General features: G+C 42.8%; 1 protein-coding gene across 2 annotated transcripts in view; it reads right to left on the bottom strand.

Annotated features, from left to right (window-relative positions):
* The window catches only part of EPHA6 (EPH receptor A6), a 1356729-nt gene that overhangs the window by 259346 nt on the left and 1077344 nt on the right, over nucleotides 1–20039 (bottom strand). For both annotated transcript variants that reach the window (XM_075335125.1, XM_075335126.1), the window contains one exon: nucleotides 18393–18578. In XM_075335125.1, coding sequence (XP_075191240.1) covers nucleotides 18393–18578 — 186 coding nt within the window. The remainder of the gene's footprint in view (nucleotides 1–18392; nucleotides 18579–20039) is intronic.

Below are 20039 nucleotides of genomic sequence, written 5' to 3'. Positions count from 1 at the left end.
TTGAACGTGCCGCACAAATAATTAACCAATTAACCCCCGTCACACGTACTTACCCGTCCATACGACCTCGATGTGGGCGGCGAACGTCCACTTCCTGGAGTGGGAGGGACATTCGGCGTCACATCGACGTCACGCGGCAGCTGGCCAATAGAAGCGGAGGGGCGTAGATGAGTGGGATGTAAACATCCCACCCACCTCCTTCCTTCCGCATTGTCGGCGGGAGCCGCGGACGGAGGTAAGCTGTCGTTCAATGTTCCCGGGGTGTCACACACTGCGATGTGTGCTGCCTCGGGAACATTGCACAACCGCACGTTCAATCTTTGAGAAATGAACGACGTGCATGCGATGAATGGATTTTCATTCAATCGCAATTGCACGGCGGTTTTACACGCTACAATCATACTTACGATGCCGGATGTGCGTCACTTACGACGTGACCCTGCCGACACATCGTAAGATTTATTGTAGCGTGTAAAGCGGCCTTTAGCATGACACTTACTGACAATATTGAGCTAAGCAAAAACAAAAAAAGACACAAAAGAGTTAAAAAGTCTCCCATTAGACCATCAGAATGAATCTGTCACCAGGTTTTTGCCACCTAATCTGAGAGCAGCATAACGTAGAGACAGAGATCCTGACTCCAGCGATGTGTCCCTTACTGGGCTGCTTAGTATAGCTTTGATAAAATCACTGATTAATCAGCAGGAGATTATCATTACAGGACTACGTGGCATGCTGCAGGTAATCCAGCATATTCATGAGCTCTGTATAACTGCTAAATCCTCAGCAGATAAAACATTGATTTTATCAAAATGACAGCAAACAGCTCAGTAAGTGACACAACGCTGGAATCAGGGTCTCTGTCTCTACATTATGCTGCTCTCAGATGGGGGAGCAAAAACCTTGTGACAGGTTCCCTTTAATTAATTTTGCATACTGCAATTGACAGGGCAACACTGAAGCCCGCTTTACACGTGTTGATATGTCGTGCGATCGCACCCGCCACCATCGTTTGTGCGATACGGGTAATTTGTTGTCCGTGTTGTCGTGAACCCCTGTCACATGTACTTACCTCCCGAACAACCTCGCAGTGGGCGGTGAACATCCTCTTCCTGAAGGGAAAGGGACGTTCGGCGTCACAGCGACTTCACACAGCCACCGGCCAATAGAAGCGGAGGGGCGGAGATGAGCGGGACGTAACATCCCGCCCACCTCCTTCCTTCCGCATTGCCGGTGGCCGCAGGTAAGCTGCAGTTCATAATTCCCGGGGTGTCACACGGAGCGATGTGTGCTGCCTCGGGAACGATGAACAACCAGAGCACAGAAGGACGTTCGATTTTTTTTAAAATGAGCGACGTGTCAACGAGCAACGATAAGGTGAGTATTTTTGCTCGTTCACAGTCGCTCATTTGTGTTACACGCTACGATATGTCAAACGAGGCCGGATGTGTGTCACTAACGACGTGACCCCGACGACATATCGTTAGATATACCGTAGCGTGTAAAGTGGCCTAAAGAATAGAAGAGGCAAACGAGGCAAAAGTTTGGATAACACCCAAACACAAAAGTGATATTTCCCCAAATATACATACATTTACTCGTAAGTAAGGAAAAGAAGCAATGTCATCAAAAGTGGATGATTATTCCAAACTTGTAAGCTTCTTTTAATGGATACTGAATGCAAAGGGGAGAAATTAGCATTGCCTGGTTGATAGTTTTTGGTATAAATATGTCACAAATTTTGAATACAACCATGTTTGCGCAAAAATATTATGACTTTTTTTTTTATTTTATGCACAATATTTTGAAATCCGACCCCTCAATGTCCGAGCCACTTTGAACTTTAATGACCAAGCCTCATTTTTGTCCTATAACAATGTCATATCTGAAACTGGAACATATCCCAGTGTTTCTGAGGTTGTTTTTTCATCACATATTGTACTTAATGTTAGTAGTCTATTTATGTTGATATTATTATTTGCGTTTATTTATAAAAATATAAAAAATGTGGTCACAAATTTTAAACTTTGCATTTTTATTCCCTTAACCCTTTAGTGACGGAGCTAATTTTCACCTTAATGACCAGACCAAATTTTGCAATTCTGACCAGTGTCACTTCATGAAGTTATAACTCTGGAACGCTTCAACGGATCCCGGTGATTCTGAGATTGTTTTTTCGTCACATATTGGACTTCATGTTAGTACCAAATTTAGGACAATATTTTTTGCGTTTATTTATGAAAAAAATTGAATATTGGCAAAAATGTTGAAAATTTTGCAATTTTCAACTTTTGAATTTTTATACCGTTAAACCAGAGATTTCTGTGACACAAAATAGTTAATAAATAACATTTCCCACTTATCTACTTTACATCAGCACAATTTTGGAAACAAATTTTTTTTTCGTTAGGAAGTTAGAGGGGTTCAAAGTTTATCAGCGATTTCTCATTTTTACATCAAAATTTACAAAACCATTTTTTTAGGGACCACATCACATTTGAAGTGACTTTCAGAGGCCTAGATGACAGAAAATACCCAAAAGTGACACCATTATAAAAACTGCACCCCCCAAAGTACTCAAAACCACATTCAAGAAGTTTATTAACCCTTCAGGTGCTTCACATGAACAAAAGCAATGTGGAATGAAAAAAAGCAAAAATTAAATTTTACCTAAAAATGTTGCTCTAACCCAAATTTATTCACTTTTAGAAGAAATAACACAACAAAATGGACCCCAAAACTTGTTCCCCACTTTCTTATGAGCACGCCGATACCCCACATGTGGTCAGAAACCTCTGTTTGGACAAATTGGAGGGCTCGGAACAAAAGGAGCAATATTTGAATTTTGGAAAGCAAATTTGGCTGAAATAGATTGCGGGCACCATGTTGCATTTACAGGTCCGCTAAGGTACCTAAACAGAAGAAATCCCTCACAAGTGACACCATTTTGGAAACTAGACCCCTCAAGGCTTCTATCTAGGGGTATAGTGAGCATTTTAGATCCACAGGTACTTCACAGATTTTGTTAACGTTACGTTGTCATATTGAAAATTTTAATAATTTTCTCAAAAATGTTGCTTTAGCATCAATTTTCTCACTTTTTCAAGAGGTAATTCCAAAAATTTGACCTCAAGGTTTGTTAACCACTTTTTTATGAGCGCGGTGATACCTCACATGTGGTCTGAAACCTTTGTTTGGACAAATGGGAGGGCTTGGAACGAAAGGAGCAATATTTGAATTTTGGAAAGGAAATTTGGCTGAAAAAGATTGCGGGTACCATGTCACATTTGGAGGACCCCTAAGGTACCTAAACAGCAGAAACCCCGCACAAGTGACCCCATTTTGGAAACTAGGCCCCTCAAGGAATTTATCTAGATGTTTGGTGAGTACCCTGAACCCCCAGGTGCTTCACAGAATTTTATAACGTTGAGCCATGAAAAAAAAAAAATAAAATTTTACCACAAAATTGTTATTTCAACCAGGTAGCTTTTTTTTTTACAAGAGTAAAAGGAAAAAATTCAGCATAACATTTATTGTGCAATTTCTCCTGAGTTTGGCGATACCTTATATGTGGTGGAAATCAACTGTTTGGGCGCATGGCAGGGCTCGGAAGTCAAGGAGTGCCATTTGACTGCAAAATTGGCTGGAATCAATAGCGGACGCCAGGTTGCATTTGGAGAGCCCCTGAGGTGCCTAAACAGTGGCGGTCCCCCACAAGTGACTCCATTCTGGAAACAAGACACCTCAAGGCTTTTATCTAGGTGTATAGTGAGCAGTTTGAATCCACGAATACTTCACAGAATTTGATAAGCTTAGGTTGCCATATTGAAAATTTTCATTTTTTTCACAAAAATGTTGCTTCAGCATCAAATTTCTCATTTTTTCAAGAGACAACAACAAACCGTGGACCCAACAGGTTGTTATCCAATGTCTTATGAGCACAGGGATACCCCACATGTGGCCAAAAACCTCTGTTTGGATAAATGGGAGGGCTTGGAATGGAAGGAGTACCATTTGAATTCTGGAAAAGTTGAGATAAATTGCGGGCACCATGTCACATTTGCAGGGCCCCTTGGGTACCTATACAGCAGAAACCCCCCACAAGTGACCCCATTTTGGAAACTGGATTTTATTCAGGAGTATAGTAAGCATTTTGAATCCACAGGTACTTCACAAAAATGTTGCTGTAGCAACAAATGTCTCACTTTTAGGCTATGTGGCCATGATCCAGCGACACGGCGTCTAGTATACAGTGTCAGCCTTCCTGCAGAGATGTGAGTGTTGTCCACGGGAGAACGCAGCTGCCCATGCCCACGATTTGGGTTCAGGCCGCTGTGGAGCTCTATGCTACCTGTAGAGAACACTCATCTCCGCAGCATAAATTGACATGCTGAGGCTCGGGAAGCTGCGCCACAGGTCGGTTTATGCTGTGGAGAAAAGAAGCACAGTGGGCACGGGATTTCTAAAAATCCTTCCACTGTGCTTCTACTGCACAACGCAGCGCTATGGACGCAGGGAAAACACTCTGCGCCCAAAAAGCTGCAAATCCCGATTGTGGGCGCACAGCCTAAAATGCTACAATGGATGAATGGATAGATGTCAAACAAATATAACGTCCCACCCCCTGCATATTCTAAGCTGGCGCCCTTTAGTGGCTTTCATGTGGCACTAAAGGGTGCCTAGCCTTGTATTTAGCCCCCCAAAAAATTAATAATTAAAATAAACGACGTGGGGTCCCCCCTATTTTTGATAGCCAGCTAGGGTAAAGCAGACAGCTGTAGCCTGCAAACCACAGCTGACAGCTTCACCTTGGCTGGTGATCAATTTGGAGGGCTCCCCAGGCGTTTTTTTTAAAAAAAAAAAAAACGTGGGGTCCCCCCCAAATTAGATCACCAGCCAAGGTGAAGCGGACAGCTGGGGTCTGGTATTCTCAGGGTGGGAAGAGCAATGGTTATTGGACTCTTCCCAGCCTAAAAATAGCAGGCCGCAGCCGCCCCAGAAGTGGCGCATTCATTAGATGCGCCAATCCTGGCGCTTCGCTCCAGCTCATCCCGCGCCCTGGTGCGGTGGCAGACGGGGTAATATATGGGGTTGATACCAGCTGTAATGTCACCTGGCATCAAGCCCTGGGGTTAGTGATGTCACAGCATCTGAACAGATACCCGACATTACTAACCCAGTCAAGTAATAGAAAAAAATAAAGACAAAAAAAAAATTTATTTGAAAAAAAAACTCCCCGAAACATTCCTCTTTTACCAATTTATTGAAAATAAATAAATTTCGGTCGCTGTAATCCATTTTGGAGGTCCCACACCGACTCTGGATCTTCTAGAATATGGGGGGCACGTTCAGGGAACGTATCCCCCATTTTCTGGAAGAGCAAGCTCTCCATGAGCAGTGTGGGTGCAGTAATCTGAGAATACTGCACTCACACTGCCCCGGTCCAACCTAGGGCAGAGTGACCTGCAGTAACCTTATTCTAGAATATGAGGGGCACGCTCACAGAACGTACCCCCCATTTTCTAGAACAGCAGTCTCTCCATGTGAGGAGTGTGGCTGCAGATCACCATACTCACCCTCCCCCGGTCCACAGTGCAGCAGCCTGTGCAGCAGCGACGTCAGAGTCCCTGCTTGCAGGGATCCAGCTGACAGCCGCTGTCTGCGCATGCGCCGCCAGCTTTCAAGAAGCAGGCGGCGTGATCGCAGGGACGGATCACCAGCAGACAGGTAACGTAAGACCGGGGGCTGGGGGGGGTGACGGGGGGTGACGGCGGGACAACTTTCTACCGCATGTGACGTGTCACATGCGGCAGAAAGAGCAGGATGGATGCGGCCGCCATCTTCCACGCTCCGGAGGGGGGAGGGGGGAGGGAAGAGGCGGCTCTGGAGACCGGAGGGGGCTCCGGGGACCAGAGATCTCCGGTGGCCCGGAGGAGGGGTCAGGGGGAGGACATTTCCCTCCGATCTGAAATGTTTGATCATTTCAGATCGGAGGGAAATGAATGCAGAGCCGGCGGCTGCAGTTTTCAGCGCGCGTCGGCGCCATCTTGGATTTTCCAGAGGGGGGGTAGGGGTGGTGGGGGGACTCTCCGGTACCGGGGGCTTTGGGGGCACTAAGGGCTCATATTTATTTCTCATCTGACATGTTTGATCACGTCAGATGAGAAATAAATCAATTTTACCGGCCATTTTTTTTTTTTTTAATGTTGTCGCCGGTATACGGTGTATACCGGCAATCGCATTAACGGGGTCCAAAAAAAACACCCCGATTCATAATCTTGGGGGTCTCAGCTACCTCCGGTAGCTGAAACCCCCGAGATTTTTCGTCACTGGGGGGCGCTACAAGCTTTTTCCGGCCTGACGTCTCAAGACGTCGGAACAGAATAAGTACCCTGTTTTTCCGACGTCTTGAGACGTTAGGCCGTCGCTATGGGGTTAAACCAGAGAGTTATACCACACAAAATAGTTAATAAATAACATTTCCCACATACCACCATTATAGAAATGTATTTATTTTTCGTTAGGTAGTTAAAAGGGTTAAACGTTTCTCACAAAGGTCTCCTTTTTCCAACAAAATTTACAAAATCTTTTTTAAGGGACCACATCACATTTGAAGTGACTTTAAGAGGCCTAGATGGCATGAAATACCCCACCATTCTAAAAAGTGTACCCCTCAAACTGCTCAAAACCACATTCAAGAAGTTTATTAACCCTCCAGGTGCTTCATAAGAAGAAGAAGCAATATGAAAGGAAAAAAATAGAAAATTTTACTTTCTCCCACAAAAATGTTACTTTAGTCCCAAATTTTGCATTTTCACAAGGGTAACAAGACAAAATACCATACAATTTTTTATGCAATTTCTCCTGAGTACGCCGGTATCTGATATGTGGTGGAAAACTAATGTTTGAGTGCACGGCAGGGCTCACAAGGGAAGAAGCACCATTCGAATTTTGGAATGCAAAATCGGCTAGAAGACATAGCAGACGCCAAGTCACGTTTGTAACGCCCCTGATGTGCCTAAACAGTGGAACCCACCCATGTAGCCCCATTTTGGAAACTACACCCCTCTAGGAATTTATTTGATCTGTGGTGAGCACTTTCAACCCCCAGGTGCGTCAAAGAATTTGTTAACGTTGAGCTGTAAAAATTTAAAAAAAAAATCACATTTATCCCACAAAAATATTATTTAAACTCCAAATTTAGCAATTTCACAAGGGTAACGGGATATTTTACCATAACATTTGTTGTGCAATTTCTCCTAAATAAGCAGTACCCCATATGTGGTGGAGAACTACTGTTTTGGCACACGGTAGGGCTCAGAAGAGTAGGAGCACTGTTTGGTTTTTGGAGTGCAAAATTGTCTGGAATATATTGTGGATGCCATGTTGCTTTTTCAGAGCTGTCGAGGTTCTAAAATAGTAGAAATCCATCAAAAGTGAACCCATTTTGGAAACTACACACCTCAAGAAATATATCTAGGGGTGTGGTGAGCATCTTGAACCTATTGGTGCTTTTCAGAATTTTATAATATTGGGCCGTGAAAGTGAGATATGTTTTTTTCAACAAAAATGATGCTGAAGGCCCAAATTATGAATTTTTACATGGGTAACAAGAGAAAATGGACCACAGAAGCAGCTCTGGAAATCCATTCTCCTCTTCTCTAGTACTGGTTGGTCCCGTGCTATCTGTGATTTTCCAGGACCTGTAGTGACGTGACGTGATTCCATGTGATCAGTCATATGATCTTCTCTATCACAACCATTTAGGTACGGACACGGAAGTAAACTGCGCCCACCTCCAGCCAGCCTACCACTGGATCCTCCATCTTAACCGTTGTTGTGCAGGGGTGTACAACCCCCCCTCAGGTGAGCACCATTGGCATTTTTAGTTCACCCCTTTTCCACGAGGTTGTTCACAGCGTTTCTTCTCCTTTTCTTTCCCTTTTTCAGACACAGGTATGAGTAAAAGCATTGTTTCTTGCCATATTATTTTTTTTACAGTGTTTACTGTAGGGGTTAAATAGTGAGGCAGTTTTATAGATTGGGTCTTTACGGACATGGCGATATTAAATACAGTGGTGTGAAAAAGTGTTTGTCCCTTTACTGATATCTTATTCTTTTACATGTTTGTCACACTTAAATGTTTCAGATCACCAAACAAATGTAAATATTACACAAATATAACGCAAACACAAAATGTAGTTTATAAATAAAGGTCTTTATTATTAAAGGTAAAAGAAATCCAAATATACAGGGTCCTGTGTAAAAAAGTGATGCCCCCCCCCACCCTTAAAACATAAATTAACTGTGGTTTATCACATCTTTGGGAAGCTGAGTTTAATTTCCTTACCACACCCAGGATTGGTTATTACCACTCCTGTCCTCAATCAAGAAATTACTTAAATAGGACCTGCCTGGAAAAGTGCAGTAAACCAAAAGATCCTCAAAAGCTAAACATCATGCCGCGATCTAAAAAAAATCATTAACAAATTAGAAACAAGGTAATTGAGGTTTATCAGTCTGAAAGCCATTTCTAAAGCTTTGGGACTCCAGTGAACCCCAGTGAGAGCCATTATCCACAAATGGCGAAAACAAGGAACAGTGGTGAACCTTCCCAGGGGTGGCCAGTCAATCAAAATTACCCCAAAAGTGCAGCGACAACTCATCAAAGAGGTCAGAAAAGACCCCACAACAACATCCAAAGAACTGCAGGCCTCACTTGCCTCAGTTAAGGTCAGTGTTCATGACTCCACCATAACAAAAAGACTAGGCAAAAAAGGCCGCATGGCAGAGATCCATGAAGAAAATCACTGCTGAGCAAAAAGGACATAAAGGCTCATCTCAATTTTGCAAGAAAACATCTTGATGATCAACCAAGACGTTTAGGACAATATTTTGTGGACTGACGAGGCAAAAGCTTAACCTTTTGGAAAGTGTATATCCCATTGCATGTGGCATACACTTAACACAGCATTTTAGAAAAGGAAAATCATACGAACAGTAAAATATGGTGGTGGTAGTTTGGTGGTCTAGGGCTGCTTTAAGACCTGGAAGATTTACTGTGTTAAATGGAACCATGAACTCTGCTGTCTACCAAAAAATCCTGAAGGAGAATGTCCGCCCATCTGTTTGTGACCTCAAGGTGAAGCGCACTTATGTAGGTTATGCCCCAGGACAATGATCCAAAACATACCAGCAAGTCCACCTCTGAATGGCTTAAAAAAAACAAAATTAAGACTTTGGAGTGGCCTAGTCAAAGTCCTTTCCATCTTTGGTTGTTACTCCAGGACCTCGGCTGTCAGCTGTGCCGATCTCCTGCAGTGATCGTGCGGGAAAGTACTGATATTCAGCCCTTCTCTGAATGATCATATTGTGATCGGTCAGTCACATTGTTTGACCGTTCATAATGATCTGAGTGCATGGACCGCCGGCATGGGTCCCCACACCTCTTCCCGTGCTGGTCAGCTGTTGGCATGGACCTGTCATTGTGTGTTTACATATAGTGACAGTTTAAAACCATAACGGACATAGAACGTCATAGTGTGGGAATTGATTGACATCCGCTCATGATGTGCTATGTCTGTCATTGGTCCTTAAGGGTTTAACAGGGGGCAAGCCCAACCACGATCACACAAAATTATTGTCATTTATGCCAGAAACCAGTTTAAACTAAAGTGTATATCTATCCCCACCCATGATCTTCCAGGTTTCTGTTTGTGGCACAGGAGCAGCTTAAAAATGTTCCACAAATTTGACACATCCTAAACCATTGTGATTTTGTTCAAGAGTTGTTCTAGTGTATACAATTTATTGCTCATGGGCAAAAGAGTAATACTTGAGCTCATATAGTTACTCAGTCTAAGGGCTGTTTTACACGCTGCGATCTCGCTAGCGAGATCAGTAGCGTGCATGCCCGCCCCCATCGTTTGTGCGTCACGGGCATATCGCTGCCCATGGCGCACAAAATCGTGCGGACCCGTCACGCTACTTACCTGCCTAGCGACGTCACTGTGACTGGCGAACAGCCTCCTTTCTAAGGGGGCGGTTCGTTCGGCGTCACAGCGACGTCACTAAGCGGCTGCCCAATCAAAGCGGAGGGGCGGAGATGAGCGGGACGAACATCCCACCTCCTTCCTTCTTCATTGCTGGCGGGACACAGGTAAGGAGAGGTTCCTTGTTCCTGCGGTGTCACAAGTAGCGATGTGTGCTGCCGCAGGAACGACGAACAACATTGTTACTGCAGCAGCAACGATAATTGAGATTAGGGGGGGATGTCACCGAAAAGCGATTTTGAACGTTTTTGCAACGATTCATAATCGCTAATAGGTGTCACACGCAACGACATCGCTAACGTGGCCGGATGTGTGTCACAAAATCCATGACCCGAACGAGATCGCTTTAGCGATGTCGTAATTTTCTTCACTAAAAATTGAGATGTACGGGATATCTGGAGTCTCCCTCCCACCACTGGGACAAGTGCTGCCTCAATTCCTGTTGTATGGATAGATAGATAGATAGATAGATAGATAGATGGTAAGCCCAACAGAAATATTCCACCTAGAATTTTACATCATAGCAGTCCAAGCTCCCATCATCATAAATCCCTGCTATATGTAGGTAGTCCACACAGACGAAAACATCCAAAACAGCTCACCCAAACAAAACTGGACCAAAACACTTATAGCAGCCTGACAAAAGCCAGAACCAGGAAGATGGTAGACGAGGGCCATGAGAGGCATACAGAGAGACTGCAGACTGGCCCCATATCTGGAGACACTCCAGGAACCCAGATACAGCAAGATTCTGAGCTGATATAGACTCAGTGCCCACAGTATGGGCATCGAATACGGCCGGCATAGACAGACAGAGCTACAAACCCAAGGATGACAGGCTGTGTCCACAATGACGTGTAAGTCCTGTATCATGAAACTCACTTCCTGCTACCAAATACGCAGCAGTGACGGACATTCACTTCAGGAGACATTCAGGAGACTCTCCAATGTCTTCTCATAGATAATGAGACTGGTAAATAGGCTGATAGATAGATAGATAGATAGATATGTGACACCCTGGCAAAACTAGGTAGTCACAAACAGGCCTTAACACCTTCCCTCATTAGGAAACACACAGCCAACCAAGAAAACCCTAGTCACCCCCCTTAGGGACAGACAGACACACCAGTGGGAAGGACCAGGCGGTTGTGACACGCCCACCCAGGGGTCTAGATGGCTCAAGGTGGGAAAAGCAGCAGATCAGTTTAGAGGAGTCTGAAGTTCAGTTCAGTGAAGCGGAGAGTTCAGTTTGGAGTGGAGTGTGGGCTGGAGCTAGGGGTAGCTCCAGCAGTAAAGTCTAAGTTGAACGGTACCAGGGTAGGAGCCCTGGTGCCTTGGCTATGAGGCAGATGGTGGTCTCCATCAGCAGGAGACGGGAAGACGGCTCGGTGGAACCAAGGTGGACTGGGCCAGGGTTGGAGCCTGCCGGTACCGCCACGGGGAACTGACCCGGAAACCGTAGCACAAAGAGGGGTACTCGGACCCTGAAGCCAGGAACCAGAAACAAGTGGAACTGGTTAATTAACCGATTGAAGCCAGGACTAGAGGTCCTGTCCCACCCAAAGTCCCTCATAGAAGACAACAGCCCGATTAGGGATAAGAGGTCACTGCCAAGGCCCATAGATCCCACGGGTCAGCGTCTGCGGGCACGGCTCCTTAGGCCACATCCAGCCGAGAGCGGACTCCTGAGTTTTATACTGGGAAAGTCCACCTTACACAACAGTGCAGGAAAAGGATAGAGACCACCAGCCGGGTGGGGGATCCCGAACGCAACCGGCCGCGGCACCGGCCACCACCACCTTGGTTAACCAGAGACTTGTGTGTTTTACTAACAGTGAGTACACCAGCACCCCCCACAGTCGCTATCCCCTACACGCACCAACCGGGGCCATCATCCCTGCCCACGGAGGGGTTAACAACTTGCTTCACAACATCTCCCCCGGGTGCCCCGTAACAGCAGCGGTGGTGTCCCACCTCACCACACACCGTGGGTGGCGTCACAAACTTACTACGGCCTCGAGCCACCACCCCTGAAGGCCCAGATCCGAGCAGCGCCGGCTGCTGGCACGGGGGCGGCACAGATACAGTAGATAAATGTGGTGTGCCCTCTAAACAACTCAACACACAGTCATTAATGTCTAAACTGCTAGCAACAAAAGTGAGTACACCCCTAAGTGATGATGGCCAAATTGTACCTAATTAGCTATTTTCCCTCCCTGGTGTCATGTGACTCATTAGTGTTACAAGGTCTTAGGTGTGAATGGGGAGCAGGTGTGTTAAATTTGGTGTTATCACTGAGACACCCCCTCATACTGGTCACTGTAAGTTCAACATAGCTCCTCATGGCAAAGAATTCTCTAATGATCTGAAAAAAAAAAAGTTGCTCTACATAAGTAGGGCATTGGCTATAAAAAGATTACTAACACCCTGAAACTGAGCTGTAGCACTGCAGCGATTTAATGACACAGATTCCACTCAGAAAAGGCCTTGCTATGGTCGAACAAAGGCGTTGAGTGCACGTGCTCAGTGTCATATCCAGAGGTTTTCTTTTCAAAATAGACATATGAATGCTGCCAGCATTACAGCAGAAGTTACAGGGGTGGGGGGGGTCAGCCAGTCAGTGCTCAGAACATACACCACACACTTCATCAAATTGGTCTGCATGGCTGTCATCCTCAAAGGATGCCTCTTCTACAGATGAAGCACAAGAGAGACCATAAATAGTTTGATGAAGAGAGGCAAACTAAGGACATGGATCACTGGAACCAAGTCCTGTAGTCTGATGACACCAAAATAAATATATTTGGTTCAGATGTTGTCAGTGTGTGTAGTGGCAACCAGTCAAAAAGTAGAAATACAATTGTGTCTTACCTACAGTCAGGCATGGTGGTGGAGTGTCATGGTTTGGGGCTGCATTAGTGCTGCTGGCTGTGGGGAGCTAAAGTTCATTGAGAAAAACCATGAATGCCAAGATGTACTGTGACATATTGAAGCAGAGCATGATCCCTTGCCTTCAGAAACTGGGCTGCATGGCAATATTCCAACATGACACGACCCCAAACACACCTCCAAGATGACCACTGCCTTGCTAAAGAAACTGAAGATAAAGGTGCTGGACTGGCCAAGTGTCTCCAGACCTAAACCCTCTTGAGCATTTGTTGGGCATCTTCAAATGGAAGGTGGAGAAGTGTAAGATCTCTAACAACCACCAGCTCCATCATGTCGTTATCGAGGATAGAAAAAGATTCCAGTGGCTCCTGTGACGCTCTAATGAACTCCATGCCCTGAAGCATTAGGGCAGTGCTTGAAAATAATGGTGACCACACAAAATATTCACACTTTGGGCACAATTTGGCAATTTCCACTTAGGAGTGTACTCACTTTTGTTGACAGTGGTTTAGCCATTAATAACTGTGTGTTGAGTTATTCAGAGGACACACCAAATATACACTGTTATACAAGCTGCACACTGACTACTGTACATTGTATCAAAGTGTCATATCTTCAGTATTATCTCATGGAAATATATAATGAAATATTTATATTTAGTATGTGAGGGGTGTACTCACTTTTGTGATATACTGTAGCTAGATAACGAGATAGATAGATCGTTAATAAGATGGATAGATAGATAATGAGATGAATGGATTGATAGATGGATGGATAGATAGATAGATAGATCGATAGATAGAGGGACAGATCGATAGATAGATAGAAAGATAATTGGATAGATAAAAAGATAGATAGATAGATGGATAGATAGATAGATAGATAGAGGGATAGATAGATAGATAGATAGATAATTAGATGGATGGATAAATAGATAGATAAATAGATAAATAGACAGATGATAGACAGATCGACAGATAGATCGACAGATGGATAGATAGATCGACATATAGATAGATAGATAGAGAGATAGATGTGTATTAGTCAGAGAGATAAACACAAATAGATCTGTATTAGAGAGTGGTAAATCTACAATATCAGGCAATTCCCCCTAAGATAACTAGTTGTACGGTAAGACAGGTAATACAATTGTAAGTTCTTGGCTCGTATCTCAGCCCAGGCTAAGGGAGAAGGTTTCTGCACCGGAGGTGATTAACTGATGATTTTGGTCAAGAGAGCCGTTAAATCCATTGTAAAATTGTTTTAGGGCCTCATTAGGTGCCAGACAAGTGAAAGACTGCAGAAGAGACAGTTATAAAGGAGATAGAGAGGCCGAGAAAAGGAGAGTATAGTCAGGACGGCTTTCCTCATCACTTACAGAATTACCCGGTAATAATGGAGGTAATGAGCGCGGTATATGAGACACATTAAACATCCAACGAGGTGATCGATTTGTTGCCATCAAATAAACTAAAGGAAGAAAACTTAGATAATTATGGCTTGAGCCGTTGACTTAACCTTAAACCTAAGGAATCCCATATTAAAAAAAAATCTAAAAAACATATGGCAAAGAGGGGGAAGGTGACGGCACTAAACATAAATAAAGAAGACATATACCTAGGGTTCCATTACGTTTCCTGAGAGCCATGGTAATTAGTCTCACCATTATACGTGTGTGCAGGATATAATCCATGGTATGAGCTCATGTGTCGTCCCTGGAGGACGCAATAATTGGTTTAAAATGATCACAAAAGATAAATATCACACGCGCATCAGCACATTATAAGAACGCATTTACATAATTCTTAAGGGAACTTAGAAGAAGTTAAAGAGGAAGTGTTCTGCTTTATTAAGTGTAGGAGGTATATTAATAATTCCTTGCAATGTGTACAGATAATAATATATTACTTCGTGTTTACTAAGATGGTCATTATCTGCCAAGTACCAATTGGGAAATTACAGCTATTGATGGGAAAAAGGCTGAAAAGTACCATAAATAGATTAGCTCATATATAGATGGAGAAGAAAAAAATATCAGCTGACATTGGCAAAGACTTGTCACAATGTGAAATATGCAACACTCATGTTAGCATCTTCTTCCAGTCTTGATTTTGCATTTTAGTTTATCCCTGCTTTTCTTCCAAGAGCCATAACTTTTTATTTTTCCAAAGACATCGCCATATAAAGGCATATTTTGGTTTTTTTTTTGCTGGAGGAGTCACAATTTTCAATGATACCATCCACTTTACAATATAATGTACTGAAACATTTGGAAAAATTCTAGGCGGAAAGGTGAAAAATTCATTTTTGACACTGTTTTTAGGTTGTGATTTTTCAACGTTCACGGTGGAGTAAAAAGGACCTAAACCTTGATTCTGAAGGTCAGTACGATCATAGTGTCGCTAAACATATACAGTGGAACCTTGGTTTAAGAGTAACTTGGTTTGAGAGCGTTTTACAAGACAAGCAAAGCTTTTTACAAATTTGTAACTTGGTTTAAGAGCAATGCTTTACAATAAGAGCAAATACTCACCGAGCACACTTCCGGTTCTGTCCTCTCACCGCGCTCTGACCCGCTCTGGAGGTAACTTTCTGTCCATGTGCTGTATACTGTATACCATTGCACAGCACAGTATATACTATATAGCATGTCTATCAATTTGCATTTGTGGATACAGTATTGTACTCTCTTTACGCTCACCAGTACAGCACATTGTAAACTAATTGCCCGGGCAGTATTGCTACCCCCCACATTTGGCTTAGTTCTGCCCTTATTTTGGGGAGAATAGATTTGGGGGATGTTGTTTTGTGTATTCTATTAAAATAAAGGTTGTCATATTTATACATCATTTTTTCTCCTTATAGTGCACCTCCTGCACACCAACAATTTTATCGTAAGCTAACGTGCAGCTTAATTTGTTTTATAAGTCTTTTTCTGCACTGTACAGTATTTTGTATTGGTGTACTGTAATGATTTTATATGACTATAGTACAATATATTGTATAACTGTAATAAGTGTGTATGAATACAGTAAATATTTTTGGGTTGTGGAACGAATTGTCTGCATTTCAATTATTTTCTATGGGAAAATTTGCTTTGATATAAGAGTAACTTGGTTTAAGAGCTCATTCCCGAAACCAATTATGCTCGTAATCCAAAGGTTCAACTGTATATATTTTTTTTAGAATTTAATGCTTTTTTTTTTTTAAATAAAAATAGGTTTGTATTGCCATTTTTGACAAACTTATAACATTTTTATTGTTCTATTTGCTTTTTACAGGTTGAGGTTTAGTTTTCACTGTTACTATTTGGACATACATATAACTTTTTGTTCACTTATTAATCTTCATGGTTTTATATTTTGGAAGATCATATTTTTTTAATATTTGTAATTTTTAAACAATTCTTTTACACATTTTTCATTAGGGGGACTTGATCCTTGAACAGTACATTATTGCAGTACATTGTAAAACAACCAATCAACATGGCCTTTAGTAGGCTCCTGGCTCCATCAGAAACATTATTGACACACCACAAATGCATATCAGATGGCTGATGGGCAAGTTTATTTACCCCATCTAATATCTGCTGTTAGTGTCTGGTGCAGGCTGTATAACACAGCAGACATTCACTGTATATTGGAACTTGGATTTTGGATATCAGGAAGTAAGTAAAGGGGTGTTCGTCGCCCGTTTGTCAACCAATGTGACTGCAGACTTGTGAATGCTCAAATCGCTTCCACTGTGCACTGTCTGGATTCTCCAGTGTCAGAGTCGGGAATGGCCAACATGTGTGTCATGGGTGACATACAGTCATATGGTTTCTGGCCATAAAAGGTCACTGCGTTTGGCTACGCAAAATGCTCCCTGACTTTCTATTTTTCCTGTGGTCAGTATTCATTGTACTTGGTAGGTTTCCTGGTTTCATCTCTCCTTCTGTTGGACCCAGTAGAAACTTGCCTTCCACCCTCATTGTATTGGGTAGCTTTCTTGGTTTCATTTCTCCTTCTGTTGGACCCAGCAGGAGCTCGACTCCCACCCGGCTGCTGATCATTATTATTCTGTTGGTTCGTAAATACTCCCATCTTCCCTGGACTGGTGCTGGTGATATTATTCAGTTCATACAAGCTTTTGTTGCAAGTAGGTGGCTTGCTCTCATCTGTAGTATTATTGCTGAAGCTTGCTGAACTCCTGCTTGTGTCATCTGTGGATATGTAGTTCATGCTTTTCCCCGTGTGCCCTCTTCCTTACCTTTTGCTTATTATTTCCTCGTACCTAGCGTGACAGTGTGACTGCAAGTATGCGATTTGCATTCATGTGGTCATGTGTAGAGTAGGTGTACACAGTGTATTGAGAGAGGGCAGATACAGCCTAGTCAGAATGTGGCCGGAAGTATGGAAATCGCATACTTGCGTTAACATGATTGCCCACTCCCAGCGCCGGCAACGAAAAATCCTCAAGTGTGCTTTACACGTTATATGAGAAGTCATAAGTCTGCAGTCACATAGAGTAATCGAACAACCATTTTTTTTTTTTTTTTACATAGTTACTTAGGTTGAAAAAAGACCTAGGTCCATCTAGTTCAACCTTCCTCCACCAGTTCTACATTTAGTCACTAAGTCATTTATAACCAACAATGTTGTGTGTACTGAGGAAATCATCCAGCCCTTTTTTAAAAGCTGTTATAGTATCTGCCATTACTACCTCTTGTGGTAGGGCATTCCACAGTCTGACTGCTCTAACTGTAAAGAACCCTTTCCTATTTAGCTGCCAGAATCGCTTTTCTTCCACTCGCAGTGAGTGCTCCTTGGTCCTTAGTACTGTCTTTGGAAGAAATAAGTCATGTGCCAGTCCAAATGGGTTTAAATGGGTTGTTTTAAAAAAAAAATATTTTTTAATATCCTTTCTCGAAATTATAGAGGTATCCCAGTTGACTTCATGTGTGAATAGGCTGGCTGATTGACTCATCTCAAATACTAAGCCAGATGCCATGTTTGTCTCAGCTGATGTATGGGAAATAAGAAGGTTGGCCGATCTATGGGTCCCCTTCACACTACTAATGATGTACCGAAGAAGGAGCTGCCAAATTTGGTTCCAAGACTGAACGCTAATAATGGGGGGCAAGTTAAGAAAATCAGGAGGACATTAGAGGACAACCCTTTAAACTATAGAGTATTCCAATCTCCAATTTGTCCTCAAGTAATGTCCACAGAAGTGTAAAATACTAAGAGTCCGGAATGTTCTTTGTTGCCACTTGATAACTCAATTATTAACACATCTAAAAGACCAAAAATATACTGTATGTAATATTAGCTGAATTGATAGCTAAGCAGCGCTCTGTGATACTGTAACCTGCTCCTTTTCTGGTAATAGATGACCAATTTAGCAGAGCTGCTGCCCGAAAATTGAAGTTTGATGTTAACACCACAACAAAAGGAAAAGAAAACTTACTTTTTGTAACGACACCTTCGAGCCGGATGATATTTGGATGATCAAATTGTCCCATGATACTGGCTTCTCGGAGAAAATCTCGTCGCTGCCTGTCCATGTAACCTCCTTTTAAAGTTTTAATGGCCACAGGGATTTCTTTCTTTGCAGGTGTCTTCAATCTTCCGCTACAGACCTCTCCAAACTCTCCTAAAATGATAACTTGGTATTAATACAGATACCACACATATTGCATATGCTGCGTGTACCGCATACAATTTTATATAACTGAATATATATAATAGACACATATCTATTACTGCGTATTACAGTGAAAAAGTTTTAGGCAGGTGTGGAAATAATGCTGCAAAGTAAGAATGCTTTAAAAAAAATATTAGGTAAATAGTTTATTTTTACAACTTAACAAAATGCAAAGGAAATTAATTAATTAGAAATCTAAATCTAATCAATATTTGCCATGTCCACCTTTTGTATTACAAACAACGTCAAACCATCGGTTCTTCTACATACAGTTGTTCCTAACAAATTCTAAGTATTGGACAGATGTGTAAAAAATTGTCAAAGTTTATTTTTATCAGTTAACAAATTGCAAAGTGGGTACCTAAAAAACAGAATTCCCACACAATCCTAATAGAGCCCCAATGTACCCATTCAATTGAGTGAAACCACGGAGTAAATTTGGGCACCGTCAGACCTCTATCCTGGCAGTATTGGTCTCTTTCAGATATGGTTCAAAAGACAAAAAAGATTTCTGTCATGTTGAAAAAGATCAAAAAATATATGCAATTTGCATGAAAAACTTTTACATCTTTATTGAGAATAATAAAAAAATTTAAAACAGGTTGTCTCAACAAATAGAAACCCCAACAGACGGGGAGATGAAACATTTTGAGAACACCAAGCCGAACCCACAATGGTAAATATAGGAATGTAAGACCGGACCAAAATTCACCAAATAAAGGGAACCTGTCACCAGTTTTATGGCCTATAAGCTGCGGCCACCACCAGTGGGCTCTTATATACAGCATTCTAATATGCTATATATAAGAGCCCAGGCCGCTGTGAGAACATAAAAAACACTTTATAATACTCACCTAAACCGGTCGCTGCGGTACCGTCTTCTAAAGCCTGTGTGCATGACGCGTCCACTGCTCCGGGCAGATCAAAATATTGTAGTGCGCCTGTGCAGGACCTCAGTGCCGGCGAGTGTGTATGACGTGGACGCGTCATGCACACAGGCTTCAGAAGACGGAGGAGCAAAATTGCCGAGAGAGGAGGCGCCGGTCCCGGAGAACAGCGCCGCCCAGCGGGCCAACCAGCACCGCAGCGACCGGTTTAGGTGAGTATTATAAAGTGCTTTTTATGTTCAGAAGACGCCTGTGGTTCTAGTCATGTGTAATGCGCATCAGAAGCCGAGAAGCCAGCGCCAGGATGAGTAGGCAACGAGAATGGTAAGCACGCACGCAAGATTCTGAAGCTGCAGAACTGACGTTGCTCATGTAAATCCATGGTATCACGCCCACAGGGGAGTGATACCATGGTAAGCATGTAGACGCCCACAGGGCGATGTGACGCACATGGGGCTAGAGACCCTATCATTTACATAGGGAATATGAAAGCAATAAAACATATTTTATTACTTTCATAGTA

The sequence above is a fragment of the Anomaloglossus baeobatrachus genome, chromosome 2 (genome assembly GCF_048569485.1).
Source record: "Anomaloglossus baeobatrachus isolate aAnoBae1 chromosome 2, aAnoBae1.hap1, whole genome shotgun sequence".
NCBI classification, from domain to species: Eukaryota; Metazoa; Chordata; class Amphibia; order Anura; family Aromobatidae; genus Anomaloglossus; species Anomaloglossus baeobatrachus.
Note: the sequence above shows the minus strand (reverse complement) of the source record. Positions and strands in the feature narration are given on the sequence as shown.